Genomic DNA, 20,625 nt, shown 5'->3' with positions numbered 1-20,625 from the left:
CTTCATATATTAACATTACTTCTAGCACACACTAGAGGGTGCTACACTATAAAAATAGTACCACTCAAATGCCCCCCAAACCTGTATCAGTCAGATCAGTATGTGGATGGACTGGTGAAGACAGACAGGATCGGCTTGTCAGGCTCCAGTAGATTTCAACAAAAATGGAGGCCATCTGCACACAGCCACAGACTTCCTACTGCATGTACAGTACTGTGCAAATGTTTTAGGCAGGTGCGAAAAAATTGTGTAAACGAAGAATGCTTTCAGAAATGGAAGTGTTAAAGGGGTTGTAAAGGTAAAAAATGTTTCACCTTAATGCATTCTATGCATTAAGGTGAAAAAACATCTCACAATACCGTCCCCCCAGCCCCCCTTTTAACTTACCTGACCCCTCAAAAGTCCCGCGCTCGCCTCCGACATGCTCTTCACTGCTCAGCCTGGCCTTTGATTGGTTAGAGTGGATTGATTGAAAGCAGAGCAGCCATTGGCTCGCGCTGCTGTCAATCACATCCAATGACGTGGCGCGCCTGGCAGTTTTCCCGAGTGTGGCTCGGGGTTAAATTTCAGTACCATTAGTGGTAACCCCAGAGCCACACTGGGGGATTGCATTGCAGGATCCTGGTGCAGTTTACTTACCTTGCCCCCAGGATCCTGTGATGTCCCCCTGCTGTTTCCGCAGTGCCAAATTAAAAAAATTGAAAATTCATAATACATACTGTACACTGTAACCTTACAGATTCCATTACTGTATCAGCGACGGATGATCATCTCTCTGGGGTCCAGCGCTGGCTGATCTGATCCAGCGATGGGTGATCTCTCCCTCCAGTCCAGCACAGCTCAGTCCATCCATGCATCCTCTGCCTCCACTGTCGGAGACACTGCGGAATGCCGGCGGCCTGACGTTTCTTATATGAGGAGGGCAGGGCCGTCTGTAACCTGACCCCGCCCCCTCTGACGCTAGTGGGGGAAACCGGGCTTGCCCAATGACGTATTGGTGACCCCGCCCCCCTCTGATGTAACACAGGTTTCCATTACCAGGGCCGAGGTCTGCAATTTGCAAGTATTGTGCTAAGAAATATTCTTTTCCAAATGCTACAAGGATAACAGAACACATCCTGGCATGCCAGAGGGGCCCTAAAGACATAAAAAAATATGGAATTAAATGGTGAGTCCCAGAATGAATGTGTGAGTAGATTTTCCCTCCAGAGTTTTCATTCCAGAAACACCCTTTCTGCTGCTTCTTGATCATCACAAAGTGTTTCTTCTCTAGCAGCATCTTCAAGAAAGGAAGTGTTACAAACCACTTCCTCCCAAAAATACACAATACCTTCATTTATAGAGAAAAATGACACCTGCAAATCAGGAGAATGTACATCAAGCTTGCAATATATGCTTCTGGATCAGCATTAACAATAACTGAAAATGCAATAAAAAATTGTGTGGGGAAAAAAAACAACTTAAAATGCATATTGGCCAGAATATTTTTTATATTATTATGAGAGAAAAGAGGGGATGTTACCCATTCCCATGCATAGTTGAAATCTTATCACATACAATCCTTAAAGTTTAGTTTATTTACTGAATAAGCTGTACTTTTATTTCAAGCATAATACTGTTATATACATTGCATTTCACCTTCCCAGTGTAACCGAATGACTTTCAATTTGTTAAACAACTACTCCATGCTGAAATTTTTTGTACATTTTTCCAAAAGTTTCTGGGAAAAAAATTTTTTTTTCCCATGGCTTCAAAATTTCCATAAATTTTACATCTCTGGTGGTGGGTCATGGTAACAAAATTATATTTTTTTAAATTAATTTTGGCCATCTTTTGTTTAGGAGTAAAAAAAAAATCAGGATATATCCATTAACATGTAACAACAATCTATCTTGAAATAACAAGTTATAATTCACCTGGATACATAAAGCATTTGTGGTACTACTTTATGTGTAGTTTTACAAACACATGTCAAAGTTATAAAACTGGGTGTGGGTGTTTTGTCCTTGAAGAGGTTCAGGAATTATGGGGAAAAAATGGTGTTCTTTATTACATGCAAATTATGCCTTGCCCGCAAAGTACATTTTTAAAATATGTAACTATAGCCCATTTTCTCAAGTTAGTGTTAAAGCTGCTGGATAATTTTGAATGTGCGCACCAAGCTGTCCAATCACATTACTCCTAGCTCTGAACTGACGTCAATAGGCTGATATCTTATTGGATGTGACGGGCCTTTGCATGTTATACAATCATATTGAACATTGTTGATAAAGCAACGTTATACAGATGGACAGTGAGGATATCAGAGAATATCAGGTTTCTGGAGCAGGAGCAAGGTACTCTAAGTTTTATACATTTTCCAAAATTATTTTACAGTCTAAGAAAATGTATAACAGTTCCCTAAGGAAGCTTGATATGCTAAAGTAAAGAGATAAAGAAACACTCTATAACAGTTCTACTGTTTTATGTCTTTTCTCATAAGATATTCCTTACAGTTAATGTCAGGTCTGAACAAAATTATGAAGCATTTAGGAAGAAACATACAGATGATAAGAGCCCAACTGGAAGTCAAGATAGCAAAGATCTCCATGGCCACCGTGTATTTTCCATGGGCACTATAGGATGCTGGGATATAAGATATCCATACACTGAGAAAGGCCAGCATGCTGAAGGTAATAAATTGAGCTTCATTGAAGCTGTCAGGGAGTCTTCGAGCCAGGAAGGCAACAACAAAACTAATGGTGGCCAGGAGAAATAGGTAACTCAACATGGTCCAGAAGGCAACAGGAGAGCCCTCATTACACTCAATGATGATAAACATAGGTTGGGTTTGGGTGTTGTATTGTGGAAAAGGTGGAGCCATAAACAACCATGTCATGCAAAGAAGGAACTGTAGTAAGAAGCCTACTAAAATAATTATATAAGATACACGAGGATTGGTCCATTTTTTTAGAGAGCTCCCTGGTCTTGTTGCCATGAAAGCAAATACCACCATAATGGTTTTGGCCAAAATACAAGAAATGCACAGAGTAAAAACCAATCCAAATGCAGCTTGACGTATAAGACATTTCTCTGGATGAGGGTACCCAATAAAAGCTAAAGAACAAAGAAAACAAAGAGAAAGAGAAACCAGGAGAAGACAACTTAGGGAGAAGTTGTTGGCTTTTACTATTGGAGTGGATCTGTTACGTGTAAAAAGTTTCAAAATTAAATTAGGAGCTATGGATGACACAACAGATATGGCTGCCAAAGTTGACCCTAATGGGTCATCGAAAGAGAGGAACTCAAGTTGTTTTTTAAGGCACTTAGATTTCTCCAGATTTGGCCACTCACTCCATGGACACTTGAGGCAATCAAGAGAATCTGTAATATATAAAAAAAATAACTTACTGCATATCTATTTGGTTCCAAAACCTAAACTGTTACTGATAATTGAATCTAAACTTGTATGAGAAGAGATGTGATATAAGGTGCTAACTGGGAAACCAAAAAAAAAAAAAGAGAAATGTTCAGTATATATGTCTTCTGTCTGTAGGAATGCTAGTTTATTCACATCCTATACATGTACACCAGAAAAAGTGAGATGGCTGTGCAGAAAGTCAAACAATACAGAAAGTGAAGACAAATCTCCACTATATGAAATATATCTGAACACTCCACCCCATTGTTAGTTTTTCAGTGTTTCCAGTGCATGGTACAGTTAAGGCTACAACATACAGACATAAAGACATATTATCTCAATATATTGTATACGCTATATGAATACAAGCTTATAGATATCTGACCATCACACATATATGAGAATGTGAACATCCTAATATAAAATCATGGACATTCATATGTAGTTGCTCCCCACTCCTGCCTTCCTTTGTGGCTTTAACAACCTCATTTGACCTGTAAAGACTTTCCACAAGATTTTGGAGTCAGGGCTCAGTGCAAACAACTCAAGTTCCTCCACACTAGGAATGACCCTAACTTTAGTTGTTCATATTTAGCTTTTGATCGTTGCCAAATTTGGTCAAATATGTCACCACCAACCCTGCTCCTTTCCTTATGCAGCTGATTACAGCTCCCGGTGCTGTTATGGGGCTATGAGTACTGTTGGAATTGGTCATTTTTGCAGGGTCATCTGTTTTTTTTTGGAGAGTTGGCAGGTGGCAGGCACCAAGATTGATGGATTTACAATGAGGGACTTTTTTTTGGGGGGGGGGGGGGGGTATTGTTTAGTAAAGGACTTGGGGTAGGGGTATCTGAGGGCCAAAGTGCTTTGAAAGGGGGGGTCACCCTTAGAAATTCACCATCCCCATGTTGAGTATGTGGTCTGGTATGGTTCAGGAGGGGCGTACACACTGCCCCCCTCTTTTCTTGAATTTTTAGAGGGATATCACAGATTATTTTTTTTTTTTTAATTTATTGAATTTATTGATTCATTGATTTCTTGAGTAAGGTGTCCCCCTGAAATGTATACCAGACTCAAAAGGTCTGGTATGAATTTTATGGGGAACTCTACACAATTTCATTTTTTATTCTTGCTGTAGGATGTATTACAAAAAAAGAGACATTTACAAAGAAGAAAAAAGATAAAAAAACATAGTTAAAAAAAAAAAAAAAGAGACAGCACACAGACCTCTTCAAAGGTTCCCCACAATACATAGCAGACCTTAGGTCTTTAAAGCCAGAATGAAAGATACAACTCAAGCTAAATTTTTCCTTTGTGAATGTCAGTGCTTTAAAAGAAATCACAGCTTCATGGAAATCACTATTTTTTTTCCTGCATGGGTATAGGTAGGTAGGGGAGCAGTTGCTATGTAGATTACCGGGAGTCCCTACTGACGCCACACACTATAGGCTGAACTAAACTGTGAACTTCCAGTCTTGCGTTTTACATACTATACAAACAGACTGTGTGATTACACACATGCTGGAAATCAATACCAATCTCTGCCTATTTTTCAGCCATGTATTGGTGTCCTCCCTACCTTCTGGACATAACACTGTATTTGTTTGCTCATTAGCACTCTAATATGTCATTACCTTTACTAATGAATACCATATGACTTTAATTCTAAGGAAGAAGCGTACCTTAACACGCAACATGACGAGCTACTGAACGAACTTCTTACGCCCAGACCCACATCCTGACCCACAACATCTACATACCCACACCCGCATCTGGAGATTGTTTCAAAAAGAATCTTTCTTGGTTCCCTGCCTCTCGGATGTGGCGATGTATCTTGATATTACGCTATATGGTGTCAGAATTTGTGTGTATAGGGTGTATAAATACTAACTTATATTTTTACTTGGAAGTATGTTTTTTTACCTATGTACTTAATTAATAAATTCAATTATTTTTATACTGTCTACCAGTGTGCCTTTAAAAGTCCAAGCATTTAGTTTTTAGTCTTTTTCATAGGTAGGTAGGTGCCTGCACCCATGCTGTTTAATAATGGCGACCCAAAAATGGGCATTCATTTGACAGATTCTGCTCTCTGTGATTTTACTTGGGTTCAGCATCTGAACAGTTTATCTCAATTCCACACCAAACTCATCAAACCATGTCTTTATGGAGCTGGCTTTATACACAGGGACACAGCCATGGTGAACCAGAGAGGGGCCTTTACCACACAAGTACCACAAGCCTGGAAGAACACAATTGTCTAAAATATCTTTGCTGTATTTATTAACAGGACCCTTCACTTGGAAACGCCAGAACTCACTTCCGTACTTTCATGTTTTGGCAAATGCACTGGAGACCTGCTGTGGCTTTAGTTCCACTTTTAGCTTACCAGTTTGGTTGGAGATTTCTCCTTGTGGGCAGGAGACACACTGGAAGCAACATGCAGACTGTCCACTTCTAACAGCTTTTCTGTATCCTGGCTGACAACTCTCACTGCATATTGACACAGGTACCTAGAAAATGAATGGAGTTAAAATGACTGGTTCTTGAATAACTCAGATCTCAAACAAGAAATAAGTGGGGAAAATACAACAGTTTCATTTTTATCCGCTCTGATGTTTATAGGTTATTTTGGTAGATGCAAAACTCCCGGCAAACAGCTAGATACATACATGAAACACATACAGTACATGTTTATTCATTTATTTGCCAAAGGGTAAATCATTTTGTACAGCCCGGCTTCTGATTTGCACACATTTTCAACACGGCACAGACAGACATTTGGCACATGTTATACCCGTCTAATGAATTAATCTTCCATGTATAGTAATGTGGTCAGCAGGGAACTGACATAGGAAGACGTAGTGCTCAACCACCAGGTAGCAGAGTGACACCACTATCAGCTGTGCGAGTATCCTAGGAAAGGTTGGCACCGTTATGAATCAGTTGGAAGAGAAAACAGAAAATATACAGCAGGAATCACTGAATGGCAGACCATGGGCCGGATGCGGACCAAATCACTGTCCCATCTGGACCGGCGGTCACAGCATTTAGGAGCTAGTTCTGCCCCTCAGCTTCTGCTGCTGTCATCATAACAGCAGAGCGGCAATCGGGAGGCAGGACAGATTGTGAGAGAGAGGCACAGTAGCACTGCATGGAGAGTGGGAGTGGGAACTACCAGAGATAACTTTGCAGATTAACTAGCAGGTAATTGGTTGCTGGGACACAGAGCAGTCCTAGCAACCAATCAGCTTGGTATTATGCAAAGTTAACTTGAGCAGCTCCCGCCCTTCATGCAGCACTACTGTGCCTCTCTCTCACAATCTGTCCTGCCTCCAGATCGGACGGAGTCTCATTAATACGTCAGTTCAGAAGGCTGGAGAACCTAATGGCCAAAGAGGCTAGCTTAGCTTTCCTTGATCTTGAACTCAACTATGAAGGCAATAACATATTCGCCCACAATTATGCCAAACCAACTGCCGGCAATTCGGATTTGCATTACGATAGTTGCCACCACCCTTTGTGGGTGAATAACATCCCTAAAGGACAGTTCTGCAGGCTCAGACAGAACTGCACCAGGGACTGCGACTATATATCACAGAGCTCACTTCTTAAGGAAAAGTTTATTGAGAAAGGTTACTCCCCACACCTGATAGAACAGGCATATAACAACCTTTCTTCCTGGGAGGAAACCTAAGGTTGCCAAACCCCTGGAAGAACCTGTTGTATGTTTTATTACAGGGTTCCACAGGCAGTATAACAGAATGGAACATATCCTTGGGAAACATTGTAACATTCTAAAGCAGGACCCTCATCTGAGCTCTACACTGAGCAAAAGACCTAAAGTCAATTATAGGAGGGCCCCTGCACTCAAGAATAAGATTGCACCTAGTAAGCTAAAATGTAAACGTGATATGAACCTTTTGTGCCTTATTCCACTTATAGGGATGTATAGGTGTATTAAGCCCCTTTGTAAAACTTGCCATTTTGTTAATCATGGCCAAAAAAACTTACTAACTTACTTACAAAAAACTCACAAAGGAATAACTTACCAGTTCAACCAATTTCATAATTGCTCCAGCAATTATATTGTTTATTGTCTGACGTGCCCATGTAAAATGTTATATGTAGGCCACCATTTGTCCACTCAGACAACGGTTTGGCAAGCATCGTCGGCTTACAGAATTGGGTTATGACAAATATAGTGTGCCACGACATGGCGGGCCTCCCAGTGTGGGTGATTGAATCCATACCCGGCGGCATCTCCGAAGCAGAACGTTTATTGAAACTATGTAAGCGCGAAACGTTCTGGATTGAGCCCAATGGCCTCAATTAGAAGATCCAGATACATACCATCCTTTGAGTCTGTGATATTTCCTGATAATATAGTTATCTGTCCGCCCTAGTGTGTAATTCACATTCAGGTACATGTGTGTATTTTGTTACACATACAGATAATTTTTAATTGTCATTTTATAAATTTGTGTATATTTTTATATTAATTTTTTATATTTTTTTAGAGGCTCCTCTTTTTGTAGGATCCTATATTCATTAATCATTAATTTGATACAGAACCTTCCATATTATCTTGTATCATGGTTGTAACTTCTGTAATTTTTGTCATGAGGCTAGAGTTTTTAACCTTGCCAGTAGGTCTCCTTTTTTTCTAGGTTTGCCATTAATTTATTAATTTAACATTGATCTAATATATTTTTAAAAATTTTAAACTCTCTCTTTTTTCCCATTAATTAATATTTTTTTTTCATTAATACATTTTTTAGTTTTTAAATTTTTTAATTTTTAGATTTAGATTGATTAAATTTCCGATTTTATTAATAGCAGCCCACTATATTTTATAAGTACATCAGTACGGTATTGTCAGCTTTGTTTAAGCTCTAGTGTGTTTATTGTGCATATTGTTACAATGTCTATAGCAGCCCACTATATTTTATCGGCACATCAGTACTGTATTGTCAGCTTTGTTTAAACTCCTTTGGGTTTTGTTACAATGTCCATTGAGGTTAGGTATTTAAGAACTGTTTTCCCGTCCTTCCTCTATTCTTACACTTGAGAAAGGAGCGTGCATGTGCCCCACGGACTTTGCGCATGCTCTGAAACGCGTTGTGTTCCCTTGCATCGCTGACATCACACGCTGCTTCCTTGAGCCGCTTTGCAGTCTTTCAGGCACTTGGCACAGCCGGGTTCTCCCCCGGTGTCTTGCAATTATCACTACAGGGATTTTTGCACTCTTGGACACGCTTAGGACAGCAGCAGCTTCTACTCACTTACAGCTCCCTGCTTTTTATATGTAAGTTATATAAATCAGTTTTATCGTTGATTAAAGCACCTTTTTACTGAGTGGTGCTCTTCTATTTATTGCCCATTTGCTCTGTGAATGAGCTTTGTCAGCCCCCTAGGATAGTTTACTAGACTATCCCAGGACCTGCCAGAGCATGACACATCATTCTGACCTAGGGCAATGAGGATTTTTGTAAAAAAACTAAAAATAAAAAATTAAAAAACACCAGAAATGGCCTTTCATGGCCTCAGAAAAAACATATATTATTACTGCGGAAGTGGTAGCAGAGCCAGCGACTCCAATATATTATGTGGTGAAAAGTTCTGCATTAACTGTACCCTGGACAAAAACAAGTAGTTTTGCATTTTTCCTGAATCTAAAAAAAAATACTAATCAATTAAATCAGTTGACAAAGTTGCAGATGTGAATTAAAAAATGCATTTAGGGACTGTGTTGATGGGCTTTTGTTTATGTCAGGCACGTTTTACCCACACAAGTCTATAGGAATGCAAAACCCGTTTGAAACAGGTCAAATACAGCTCAGAAGGAGGTCAACTGTTAATGTATTTTGTATGATATGGTAGTATCTCAAAGCAAACTCATGCCATCAATACAAACCTATAGCCCTTCAACATAGGTCCTTGACCACTTGCCGACCACCTCACATAGGAGTATGGTGGCAGAGCCTTTCTCCTGTGCTGGACCATGTATCTAATACGTGATCCAGCTCTTCCGGATATGGCGTGCCCATGCATGGTCGACATGCCGGCTGTGATTAGTCACAGCACAAGCTGATCGGCATGTCCCGGCCAATGATTGCCGACCAGGACTCGCTGATCTGTGAAGAGGATGACAAGACAGAGCCCTGTGAATGTAAACAACACAGAGCTATGTCCTGTCATCGGGGGTGTGCCGACTTTTGTTTTTGTGCAAAGCAGGGAATGAAACCGGCATATCCGGTTAAAAACAGCACACAGTGAATGCACCAAGCACTGTTCGGCACATATTTAACCTCTTGATTGATTGCCATTAATTGCCGTAGATTTTAACCTTTTCTTAGCCAGTGTCATTAGTACAGTGTTGGTGTATATTATTAGCGCTGATCACTGTATTAGTGTCACTGGTTCCCACAAAGTGTCAAAAGTGTCAGTTAGTGTCAGATTGTCCGCCATACTATCACCTTTACTAGTATGAACAATAAAAACAATTCCAGTATATATCTGATAGTTTGTAGAGGCAATAACTTTCGCACAAACCACTCAATATACACTTATAGTGATTTTTTTTACCAAAAATATGTAGCAGAATACATATTGGCCTAAATGTATTAAGAAATTAGATTTACATTTTTTCATTGTATATTTTTTATAGTAGAAAGTAAAAATATAGTTATTTTTTCCAGGGTGTTTTTTTATTTATAGCGCAAAAAAGTAAAACTCCAGTGGTGATCAAATACCACCAAAAGAAAGCTCTATTTGTATGGGGAAAAAAAATTCAATTTAATTTGGGTACAGGGTTGCATGACCGCGCAATTGTCAGTTAAAATAACGCGTTGCCAAAAAGCAAAAAATGTCTCGGTCATGATAAATCTTCCGGAGGGCAAGAGGTTTAAGTGTATGTTCAGCCAACTTTTTTTTCCCCCTAGTTTTGTCTTAGTATGTGCCTGGTATTCACTTTCACCTTACTTACCTCTTGGTTTTCTGTGGCCCACAACAAAAGGCTGGAGTTGATTTGAAAGACCTGACCAGAAGCAGCTGTGGTGTCATAACTTCCAACCTTGACCGGTCTTATAGTTCCTTCTGGGGTCATCTGCCAGTTTACAATGTCATAGATGGCTGGTGGGTTTCCATTCTCATCAAAGTAAAGCTCTCTTCCACTGCTCAAAGTGACCCTCACCCTCTTCATGTAATATAGCAACTATAAAATAAGGAAAAAAGGAGAATGTCATTGTGTTTTAAAACACAATGATTTTATTCATACCATGCCATACACATACCACTGTACCGGAAGCATTGTTTCCCTTCTTATACTAGGTAAAACTAATCAGCAAGATTAGGGCTATATTAGAATATTATGTCCCTCTGCCTTTAAAGTGTAAATCCAGTTCAGTCCCCTCTAGGTAAACTATATACTTTATTTGCTATAAAGAATTGACAAATTTTTTCACAATGTCCTTTCTCAATCTAGTTCACCCATTCTCAACCAGGGTTCTATGGAACTCCAAGGTTTCTCCAGAGGTTGCTAAGGGTTTTTGAGCTGTGGCTGATTAACTTCCTATCTGATGGTGACTAAATAGTTCCATATCCAATGCCACTTGGCAGAACCAGCTATATGATCTTTTAAGTTGTCTGAAAAGATGAAATTCTGGCCCCCAAGAGGACATTCTTTCTACTGACATCCAATGAATACATTTGCAGGGGTTCCCTGACACCTGAACATTATTTCCAGGGTTCTTCTGACCTAGTTCCTCCTCAACAGAAGGATCATTCTTCATTGTATTCATCTGTCAGGAAGGTCATGTCGGCCTCCGTTTGTCACCTTGAATTCTTGCAAGTACATGACATTACCTAGGCCAGTGATGGCGAACCTTGGCACCCCAGATGTTTTTTTGAACTACATTTCCCACAATGCTCATGTACCCTGCAGTGTAGCTAATCATCATGGGAAATGTAGTTCCAAAACATCTGGGGTGCCAAAGTTCGTCATCACTGACCTACGCTATCTCATTGTAATAGAGAGAAAAGCTGAGGTTTGTACATTCCTTGACAAGGGGATGTAGACAGAGAGATCTTGGAGAGATCTCAGAGAAGATCTCACCAGCAATGAACCCCCTATTGCTGGGAATATATGAAATGTGAGCAAGTTACATAGGGAAGATGGTTGGGGCAGGGAAGGTAGGGTGCACTCTATAAATCAACAAGATATGCAAAACATTCTATTCACATTTCCATATTTACTTTATTTGAAAGTTTTGAAAATTGACAGTGTCTCTGATCCTGATCATTATTAACAGTAAATTACAAAAAAATTTATGCAGCATATTGTGCAAAAAAAATATTTTCAAGTATACAGTATGTATAGCTAAAACATTTTTAAATTTTTTTTTTTTTTGCGCAAGCCCTGTTGGGGATATTTCCCTTCACTTTCTTTGCCCTCTATTCCCGTTATGGTAACCACTCTAGAATTGTGGCTTTTCCAACACTTTCTGTTTTGGTGACAATGGTCACCAGGATATGTAGAGTAAGCCCTTGTACACACGGTCGGACATTCTGACAACCAAATCCGTTGGATTTTGTCCGAAACTGTTGCATACACACGGTCGGACAAAGTTGTCGGAAAATCTGATTGTACATAACGTGATGACGTTATTTAGTTACGATGGGACTACGTTCAGGCTAGTAGCCAATAGCTTTGGTCAAGGAATTTGATCTGAGCATGCGTGGCACTTTGTCCGTCGGAGTAGGCTACACATGATCGGAGTATGTCCGATCGGAGCATTTTGTCGGAAAACTTTACGGACAAGTTGGAAAACTTGGTCCGTCGGATACTCCGACGGAAACAGTCCGATGGAGACCACACACAGTCGGATTATCTGACAAAACGGTCCGATAGGACACATTCCGTCGGAATCTCCGACCGTGTGTACAAGAGCTAAGAGAGTCCATCTAACTGAGAAAGAGACAGCAATAAAAACTTAAGAAGGGTTCTAATACAAAATGGCATCTTACAAAAGGACATCAACTCTTCATTCAGTATACTGTACTTCCTATACATTTAGAAGTGTACTAAATTAGAAAACTCTATCTATATCTGTCTATGATAAATGGACATGTATGACCAAAAACATGTGGACGACCCTCAAAATTATTGAGCTCACATGTTTCCAAGGAAGGGTACTGTTTATGCAACATTTTATGCAATTGTGTTCTTTAACCTTATGGTAACAGTTTTGGGAAGGCTCTTTTCTGTTCCAGTATTGCTGTACTCCCCTGCCAGCTCAATAAAGACATAGTTTAATGAGTTTGCTGTGGAATAACTAAAGGGGTCTGCACAGAGCCCTGACCTCAACCTTACTGAACACCTTTGGAGTCAATTGGAATGCCAATTTCCAGTCAGGTATTTGCACCCCATATCAGTACCTGACCTCACAAATAATCTTTTGGCTGAATTGGAACAAATTCCCACAGACACATTACAAAATTTTCTAGAAAGTCGTCTCAAAAGAGTGCAGGCTATTATAGCTGCAAAGGGGGGGGGGGGGAACTTTATAAAAATGCCCATGGTTTTGGATTGTTCAGTCAGCTCATATAAAATATTGGTGAGGTGTCCACATGCTTTTGGCCATTGGTGTATATACTAGAGTACAAATATGAGATTACCTGCCAGGAGGTAAAACTGCGCATATTTGCACAACTTCCATGAGAGTATAAACTTCCAGCTTTGTTGCAGTTTTGGAGATCCTGCAAAGCTTTAGCCACGACATGAACTGCAGTGTAAATATTGTAGGCCACTCGTAAATTGGAGACATCATTGTAGCTGTTCTTTACATTGTCTAGACTCTCTTCTCCAGTGCAAACTTTTTCTTGGGTTAGCAAATTCTTACTATTCGGAAACTTGCAGCTGAATGCTTCCTCCCAAAATGACTTCACCAGGTTTCCTCCTACAGTCATGTTAGGATGGATCTTGTAAAGATATTGACGAAACCCTGGAATGCCCTCGCTGTAGAAAGCAAAACCTACTGTTCCAAGAAGGAGATGAGCAAAGGCTTCCATATTCTGTAAAGTAGTTGTGGACCACCCTTCGCTGGCAACAAATGTTTTTCCAGTGATGTTTTGCTTTGTCATTTCATCAAGTATTGGCAGCAAATCGAGACCAGGAGCAAACACAACAATAATTCTGGCCTTTGACTGTTTTATAACTTTGACAATGTGTGGAGCATTGCGATCTTGCTTGCCGGTCAAAATATTCTCGGCGAAGGCCACACAGGCTCCAGCCTTGGTAATCTCCTGTTTGACCAGCTGAATTCCTTGTTGTCCGTAGTCATTGTCCACAGCCAGAAGACCAATCCATATCCAATGAAAATGCAAAACTAGCTTAGCCAGGCCCTTGGATTGAAATGCATCACTTGGAACAGTTCGAAAGAAGGAAGGAAATTTTTTACGGTCGCTCAAGAGTGAGCTTGTGGCATAATGACTGACCTATTCAAGAAAAGTTAGGAGAAGTGAATTCCTTCTTTGTGTGGTTTAGTTTGCATTAATATTTCCACTAAGTAACATCAAGCATGCTATTTACCGAGACATTGCGATGTTTGGTTGGCAATAAAAATTGGCTTATTTTACTAATTTACACAACTCTGGGGAGCCCTTGGTTAAAAAGTAAATGGAACCCTTTCTGCTGTACACTAAGCTGAAAGCTCAAACAATGTTATCTGCCTTCCCAACTATCTTCTGTGAACGACAATAACTACAGAACCCCCCCCCCAACCACACCACCTACCACCCAGTTTATGGAGAAGCACAAAGTGGAAAGTTTTTGTACTCCAAATCAGAAGTGCAGACTTGAGTGACAACACTGCTTTTCCATAGAGACTGTACAATACAGATAGTGAGTGTTGTCCACACCAGCACAGGTAGTGTTTTACTGGCATACTGGCAGGGTCAACCAGTAATATTGAATACATATTGCAGCACTATTGGAACATTAATGACTGGGCTGTCTGTGGTAATTGGAGTTGAGTTGTCATAACTTTTAAGTGTGTGAGGAGTGGGGAGTAAAAACCTAAACCAATTTCCCACCCACTGTCCCTCTTTTTGTCCACAGCCAGAAGACCAATCCATACCAAATGAAAATGCAAAACGAGCATGGCCAGGCTCTTGGATTGAAATGCATCAATTGGAACAGTTTGAAAGACGGAATGGAATTTTTTACGGTCACTCAAGAAGGAGCTTGTGGCATAATAACTGACCTATTCAAGAAAAGTAAAGAATCAGAAGAGCAGAGTAGGGTGAAAACACAGCTCTCCCAAATATACAATACAGGAGGTGAGTGTCGCCCACCCTAGGACAGGAAGTGTGTTATTGGCAGGATCAACCAGTAAAACAAAAAATATATAAATACCTAAAAAAACACACTCAACATAAGAGGACTGGCACGTTTCAATATGTTACTGTATGTTTAGTGACACTTTAACTTCTCTCCCACCTATGTAAACATTCAAGTGTGTGTGAGTAGCAGAGAAAAAAATCCTAAAACTAAACCCCACCCACTGTCCCTGTTTTTATTTATAAGCAGTGTTTACCGCATTAATGGTTAAATGTTACCTGTCTTATGTGCTCTTGGCGTTTTGTTTAGTCATATGCCCTTCTGGACCTTTTGGCTAAGACAAGCTTTAGGATGTGCTATACAAATTTTGAAGCTCTTTATTGGCTAACCGGAGTTACTAAAGATGCAAGCTTTCAGGATGCCTTAGATACCTTCCTCAAGCTTCAGACAACTCCACTATTGATAGCTAGGAATCAACTTGATCCCAAATGTACTGTAAGTTGGGCGTGGATGAATGTGACAGCTTCTGGCTGTTAATGGTTGTTAAGTGAACTGTGGGTGCTTACACCCCAAACATCCTTAGCAAACATTAACATCACCCTGCCCATTCACTTACATAAAGGGGGATTGGATGGATCACATCATTGCTTACACAGGGCCACTTGCCCATATTTGGGCAATAACATTAATGTCACCACTATCCTTTTCCTTTCCATTATATAGGTGATGACAATGTTTTTCTAACATTTACCAGAAGATAGTTTGTTACCTGAGGGTAGCGATAGAGCCCCAGAATATTGGCAACAACTATAGAGTGGGTCGAGGAAGCGGAGCCAATAAAAGCGCTGAGAGGAGCATTGTGTAGACATTGATAATTGGGGATGGCCACATCGAGTCCGGTTAGTATTTGTAAAGTTGCGGCTGTGTTCACAGGAATCACCGCACAAGTGTCATACCACTGGAGCCCCAAGGTTATATTGGGAAGAAGGTCCTCATTTCTGTTTATTTCTTCTACAGCAAATAACAGGGCTTGAAGCTGCTGGAAATAGCCAAAGTAAAGCCTTGTGGAGAGGAAAAAAAAATATTGGCAACGTATGTGGAAACATTTATGAGTTAATGACTGTAATGGAGTGAGTGTATACTGTGGAATGGGTGGATGGATGAAAGTTTGTCATGGCACCAACTTGAGGAGGAAATATTTTATGTTCCATGTTACATTGTTGAAAAAAAGCAAATACATATAAATCCTTTTGAACAAAAAAATTTATTTTCAAAACCTGTGATCCAGATATAGGTAGATTTTTGTAGATAGATTTGACAGAACACACCAAAATTCCAATCTGCCAGTATTAATTACAATCCACTCTTGGGATACTGTTTGCCACGCATAAGCAATTGCCATTTTGTTCTTTAAATCAGATAAAATTAAAAAAAAACACCTGTTATGCTAAGCATATGAACTGGTGTCTCCATAGCAAAAGGGTCAATGAGTTTGAAATGCCTGTGGATGGGGCCTACTCACCCTGCACATGGGGATACCTTTCACGCAGGGCACACTCATCAATGGCCAGGACCCGGCAAAGACTGCGGTCATATGACAAATCTAACATTAAGGCAGTTCCCCAACTTAGAGATCAGTCTTCACTGAGTGTAGTTAAATAAAACATACTGAGTCCCCTGCAAAAGTGTCTTGTCCCACGTCACTGAACATTCTATTCAATGTTTGTTGAATTAGGAGGAATGTGCTGAGCCTGTGGCCACTCCACTAGTCCAGTGTACCTCTATTACCTCACTCCCAGTAACAGAATGGGGTCCCACTGTGCACCTAACGAGGGCCTCATGCGTTTACCTATTACCTGCACAAATTCTGGATGGACCCTCTGCACACTGCTACACCCTTCCCAGAAAACTATGCAATGAAAAACAAGTATATTTGGTTCACATATATTGCAATACATGTTTACGCAAGCCGACTAAATCAAAGTAATCCCTCTTAAGGCTGTCCTACACTGCCTTGCCACTGCAAATGCTATGGTGGATACCATATAAACATGGGGCATAAAGACACAAAGTTGAGGAGAGCAACTAGGTTCAGACCTGGCTACTGGCCTGCGTTATGTTGTGGAAAATTTGATTGTATAACATTTTATTCTAGGATGTGTGTTTTATAGATTGTCATCTGTCTCTCTGTGTCTGGTTTGATCGAGGAACGCTCTAGCAGAGCCTACTTGGGTCAAATCGAGACCAGTGGTAAAAAGTCAGTATGAAAACCTTCTCATCGGATTTGAGACGTGTTCTCTGTGTCTGTGGATGTTTGTTGGTTTGTAGGTACCAAGCACAATGCGCTGGGCTTCTTGCCTTCAAATGAATATGGGCATTAGAGAAGCGAAGTCTACATAACTAGTTAGACATATTATTTTATCTCTGTGTGGCTATGTTATCCTTTTTGGATACATATCTGCTTTAATAAGAGGACATTGGTATCTGCCTTGTTAATATACTAGTACCGTATGTTAACAAAACCAGTAGCAATGTCCCCGCAGATTGTCTCAAGCTTTTAAGAATCATAATAATGAGCTCACTCCATACTGTTTACTTTAAAAACACTATGGTCTGTGCTCCATGCTGACTAAAAGGGGGTGTGTGCACTTCCTCTTGTGAATGCCCTCCCCTTTAATGTATGTCATTTCCTGTGGTGTCATTTTCTGTACTGAGGAAGTGCCTGCCTGTTGGGGGCAGGACTTCCTGTTTGTCATTCTTTGGGAGATAATAAAAGGCAATGTTGAGCCCCGAGGGGGGGGGGGCATAAGCATGGAACTGAGAACGTAAGAAGGATGGTTGAGTCTGTTCATTGGGATGAATGGGTTGGAAAAGGTAAGCCTAAAGCATTATATCATTAAGATGGAAATGGGTGCTTATTGGAAGCACAGCAGAATATGGGGCTGTGTGCATAGCATAGCAGCCAAATTTCTATGACAGTTATAACAGAGAAAAATCTGTGCTCAGATCCGAATAGCTTGTATATGTATTTAAACCATGAGGTGCTAAAGGGGTGCAGAGGGTCTATCCAGAATTTTTAGTGTTAACATGTGGTCACACTCCTTTAGCACCTAATGGTTTAAATACATGTACAAGCTATTGGGATCTGAGCACATGTATATCTTTTCTCACTTATTAACTTCTTCACTTTTTGTACCTTGTGACCAGGCCATAGATCTCTGTCACACAGTTTTGGATCCGGTTGCTAATGGATACCAACTGCCAGACAATGACCCCCTCACTACTGAAGGGCCAACTTTGTGTCTTGAACTTCTGCTCTGTTACCCTCAGCAACTACACTCCCCTTCTTGTCTTAACCCTTATGTAACAATGTCACTTCAAACCCCGTTGTGCTTTACAGACCCTGGTTCTTTATATACGCCAGAACCAACATGCAACCCTTTCAATAACTTCAGACCAGGCTCAAAACGGTTCACTTAAAGTGATTGTAAAGGCTTGTTTTTTTCTTTAAAATAACAAACATGTTATACTTACCTCCTCTGTGCAGTTGGTTTTGCACAGAGTAGCCAGAACCTCCTCTTCTCGGGTCCCACTTTATTGTTCCTGGCTCCTCCTCCAATCAAGTAACCCTCAGCCAACAGCCTGCTACAGGGCACAACCGAGCTGAGTCAGAGCTCCATGTATCCATTCAGACATGGAGCTCCGACTTGGCCCCGCTCCTTTCTCTCCCCTGATTGTTTGACTGATTTTGATTGACAGTCGCTGGAGCCACTGGCACTGCTGCTGTGTCTCAGCCAATCAGAAGGAGTCTCTGGGACAGCTAAGACACTTGCAGACATCACTGGAGAGAGAAGGGGCTCAGGTAAGTAATTAGGGGGTGTTTGGGACACTGCTACACACAGAAGGTTTTTTTATCTTAATGCATAGAATGCATTAAGATAAAAAACCTTCTGCCTTTACTATTCCTTTAACTTTACTGACGTATGGTGGCATAACAGCTCAATATGAACAACGTCAATCCCTTAACTCTAACTAAAGTAGTGTGGTTACCCAGGCATACCTCTGTGAAGTGAGAGTCCATTATGGCATTTTCCATGACTTAGATGTCCCCGAAAGTCCCGGTGTCTTCAGCAGAAGTCTTGATTCCATGAAAAAAGCTGACCAGTACAGGAAGAAGAACCAAACGCGCTGGACCTCAGCCTTCCCCCTTTTTGTAGCACAGTTGGGCTGGCTAGGACTGAAAACCCAGGAACTGAACCAGCAACAGTTAACCCCTTCTCCAGCCCGGGCAAGCAGCTATTTCACAGAAAACCATACATTTCAACCTGCCTACATGTCTATATTATTTATATTAGCCTTATATCCAACTGTATCCGGAGGTTGTTTTTAGAGGAAGAACAGAATGGTCCTATATTTTAAATCACCAGCCAGTTGTTAAAGGGTCCTCTGCAACTCCATATCACTGGTGTCCAGTGGAGATGCTGGAAAGTGGTGAAAGTTTATGTTGCACGTTGAATACCTTTTGCCCAAATGAACCAGTAGCGAGTCTTTCAGGAACAGCCCAAGACTATTTTACCCTTAAAATGTGAGCATACAAATGCATACAAATTGTAGGCAATCCTGGTATATTTGTCCCACCTTCATTTCAAACATACAAGCAGGGGTGAACAGGGTGAAAGCTCATACTTATGCAAAAATAAAATTGGCCTAAAGTGCCACTTACAGTGTACAGGTCGGAGCAGGAGGTCTTGAAGTAAATGAACGATACTGGTAGACATCAGCAATACGAACTGGTAACATGGCCCCCAATATTATATCTCCTGGAAGTACAATGCCATTAAGCCCCAAAACTTCCATTCGACAACTGGAATCTTCACTGTAAAAAGCTGGAATAAAGGGGGTAAGGATGAAGGCCCAGAGACTAAAGAGTAACCTGGCCATAATTTAGGGCCTACCTGTCAACAAAATAAAAAAGATGGGTAATATTCCAGACAAACATGAAATTATTTATTTATGTAGTGCTATTTTTACCAAGGTAGGTCGTTTTTATTTTAATGGCTTTCAATTATTTTGCACCTATGTAAGCTAGGACACTGAGCCACTTTTCTGTGGCAGTGGCACCACTCAGTTGGGCCTTGCGTGGGGCAAGTGGTACCTCCAAATGAGATGAATTGTCCCTAGATAGTTACACTTATTCATAATTTTCATGCAAAAGAAGTCCAGTGCTTAGATGTTTTTTCAAAACTTTATTAGTAGAACTTGAGGTGAGAAGGTGGAGACTTGGGGAACTTGAAGTTAGTATGGATTTTGGGCAAAGCCCCAGGTAATTTTTTTATTGTTTGCTTGTGATTTTCCCTTAAAATCCACACCAAAGCTGAATGGTCTGGTATGGATTTGGAGGTGGACCCCATGTCCTTTTAAATTCTTTCGATGTATAGTAATAATTACCTGTAAAGCTTCCTTTATGTTGTACATTGTTCAGTGCAATGGGGTTCCTCCAAAATACATACCATATCTTCTACCACCCAAAAGAGAATGTGTAAGTACCAAATGCAGATCTAGATAAAATAATAGTTAGGCATATACCATTTGGGCCTTTTATCCCTTACTAAAATTGTTCCCTTGCTGACCAATTTTATACTACTATGCCACTGCCAGTCTCTTAATTCTTGTATTAAAACCCTCAACCATTTCTTGTTGCTCTTGTCTATAGTAAATTTGGACCTAACCTTATAACCTTACTATTAAAAATTGTCCTACTGCTTGCCAATTTTACATTGCTGTATCATCAACAGTCTTAATTATTGTAGTAAACTCCTAGCCTGTGCTATTATCTCTAGTAAATTTGGGCCTAGCCTTACTATTTAAAATGATCCTGTTGTTG

At 40.4% G+C, this 20,625-nt stretch overlaps 1 protein-coding gene across 1 annotated transcript; it reads right to left on the bottom strand.

The window, feature by feature from the left end:
* Positions 1-1,649: 1,649 nt before the first annotated feature.
* LOC143962334 (extracellular calcium-sensing receptor-like) lies at positions 1,650-19,685 on the bottom strand. Its single transcript, XM_077471633.1, has 6 exons — positions 19,465-19,685; positions 15,511-15,802; positions 13,079-13,897; positions 10,389-10,616; positions 5,790-5,913; positions 1,650-3,363 (listed from the first exon to the last, which is right to left on the bottom strand). Exons 1-6 carry the CDS (start codon positions 19,680-19,682, stop codon positions 2,456-2,458), a joined length of 2,589 nt encoding a protein of 862 aa, XP_077327759.1. The 5' UTR covers positions 19,683-19,685; the 3' UTR covers positions 1,650-2,455.
* Between the last annotated feature and the right edge of the window lie 940 nt (positions 19,686-20,625).

This window comes from Lithobates pipiens, unplaced genomic scaffold (genome assembly GCF_037356315.1).
Source record: "Lithobates pipiens isolate NorthernLeopardFrog02 unplaced genomic scaffold, aLitPip1_a1.2 Scaffold_8, whole genome shotgun sequence".
In the NCBI taxonomy this organism is placed as follows: Eukaryota; Metazoa; Chordata; class Amphibia; order Anura; family Ranidae; genus Lithobates; species Lithobates pipiens.
The sequence above is the reverse complement of the archived record's forward strand: the minus strand, read 5'-3'. Positions and strand labels throughout refer to the sequence as shown.

Bases quoted from the DNA above. Each gene is read 5' to 3' on its own strand.
- LOC143962334 (XM_077471633.1), bottom strand. From the start codon at position 19,682: ATGGCCAGGTTACTCTTTAGTCTCTGGGCCTTCATCCTTACCCCCTTT. The intron at 13,898-15,510 runs GTAACAAACTAT...TTTCTTGAATAG, and splicing joins GGCTCTATCGCTACCCTCAG to GTCAGTCATTATGCCACAAG. The intron at 3,364-5,789 runs GTAAGCTAAAAG...TATATATTACAG, and splicing joins AGAAATCTCCAACCAAACTG to ATTCTCTTGATTGCCTCAAG.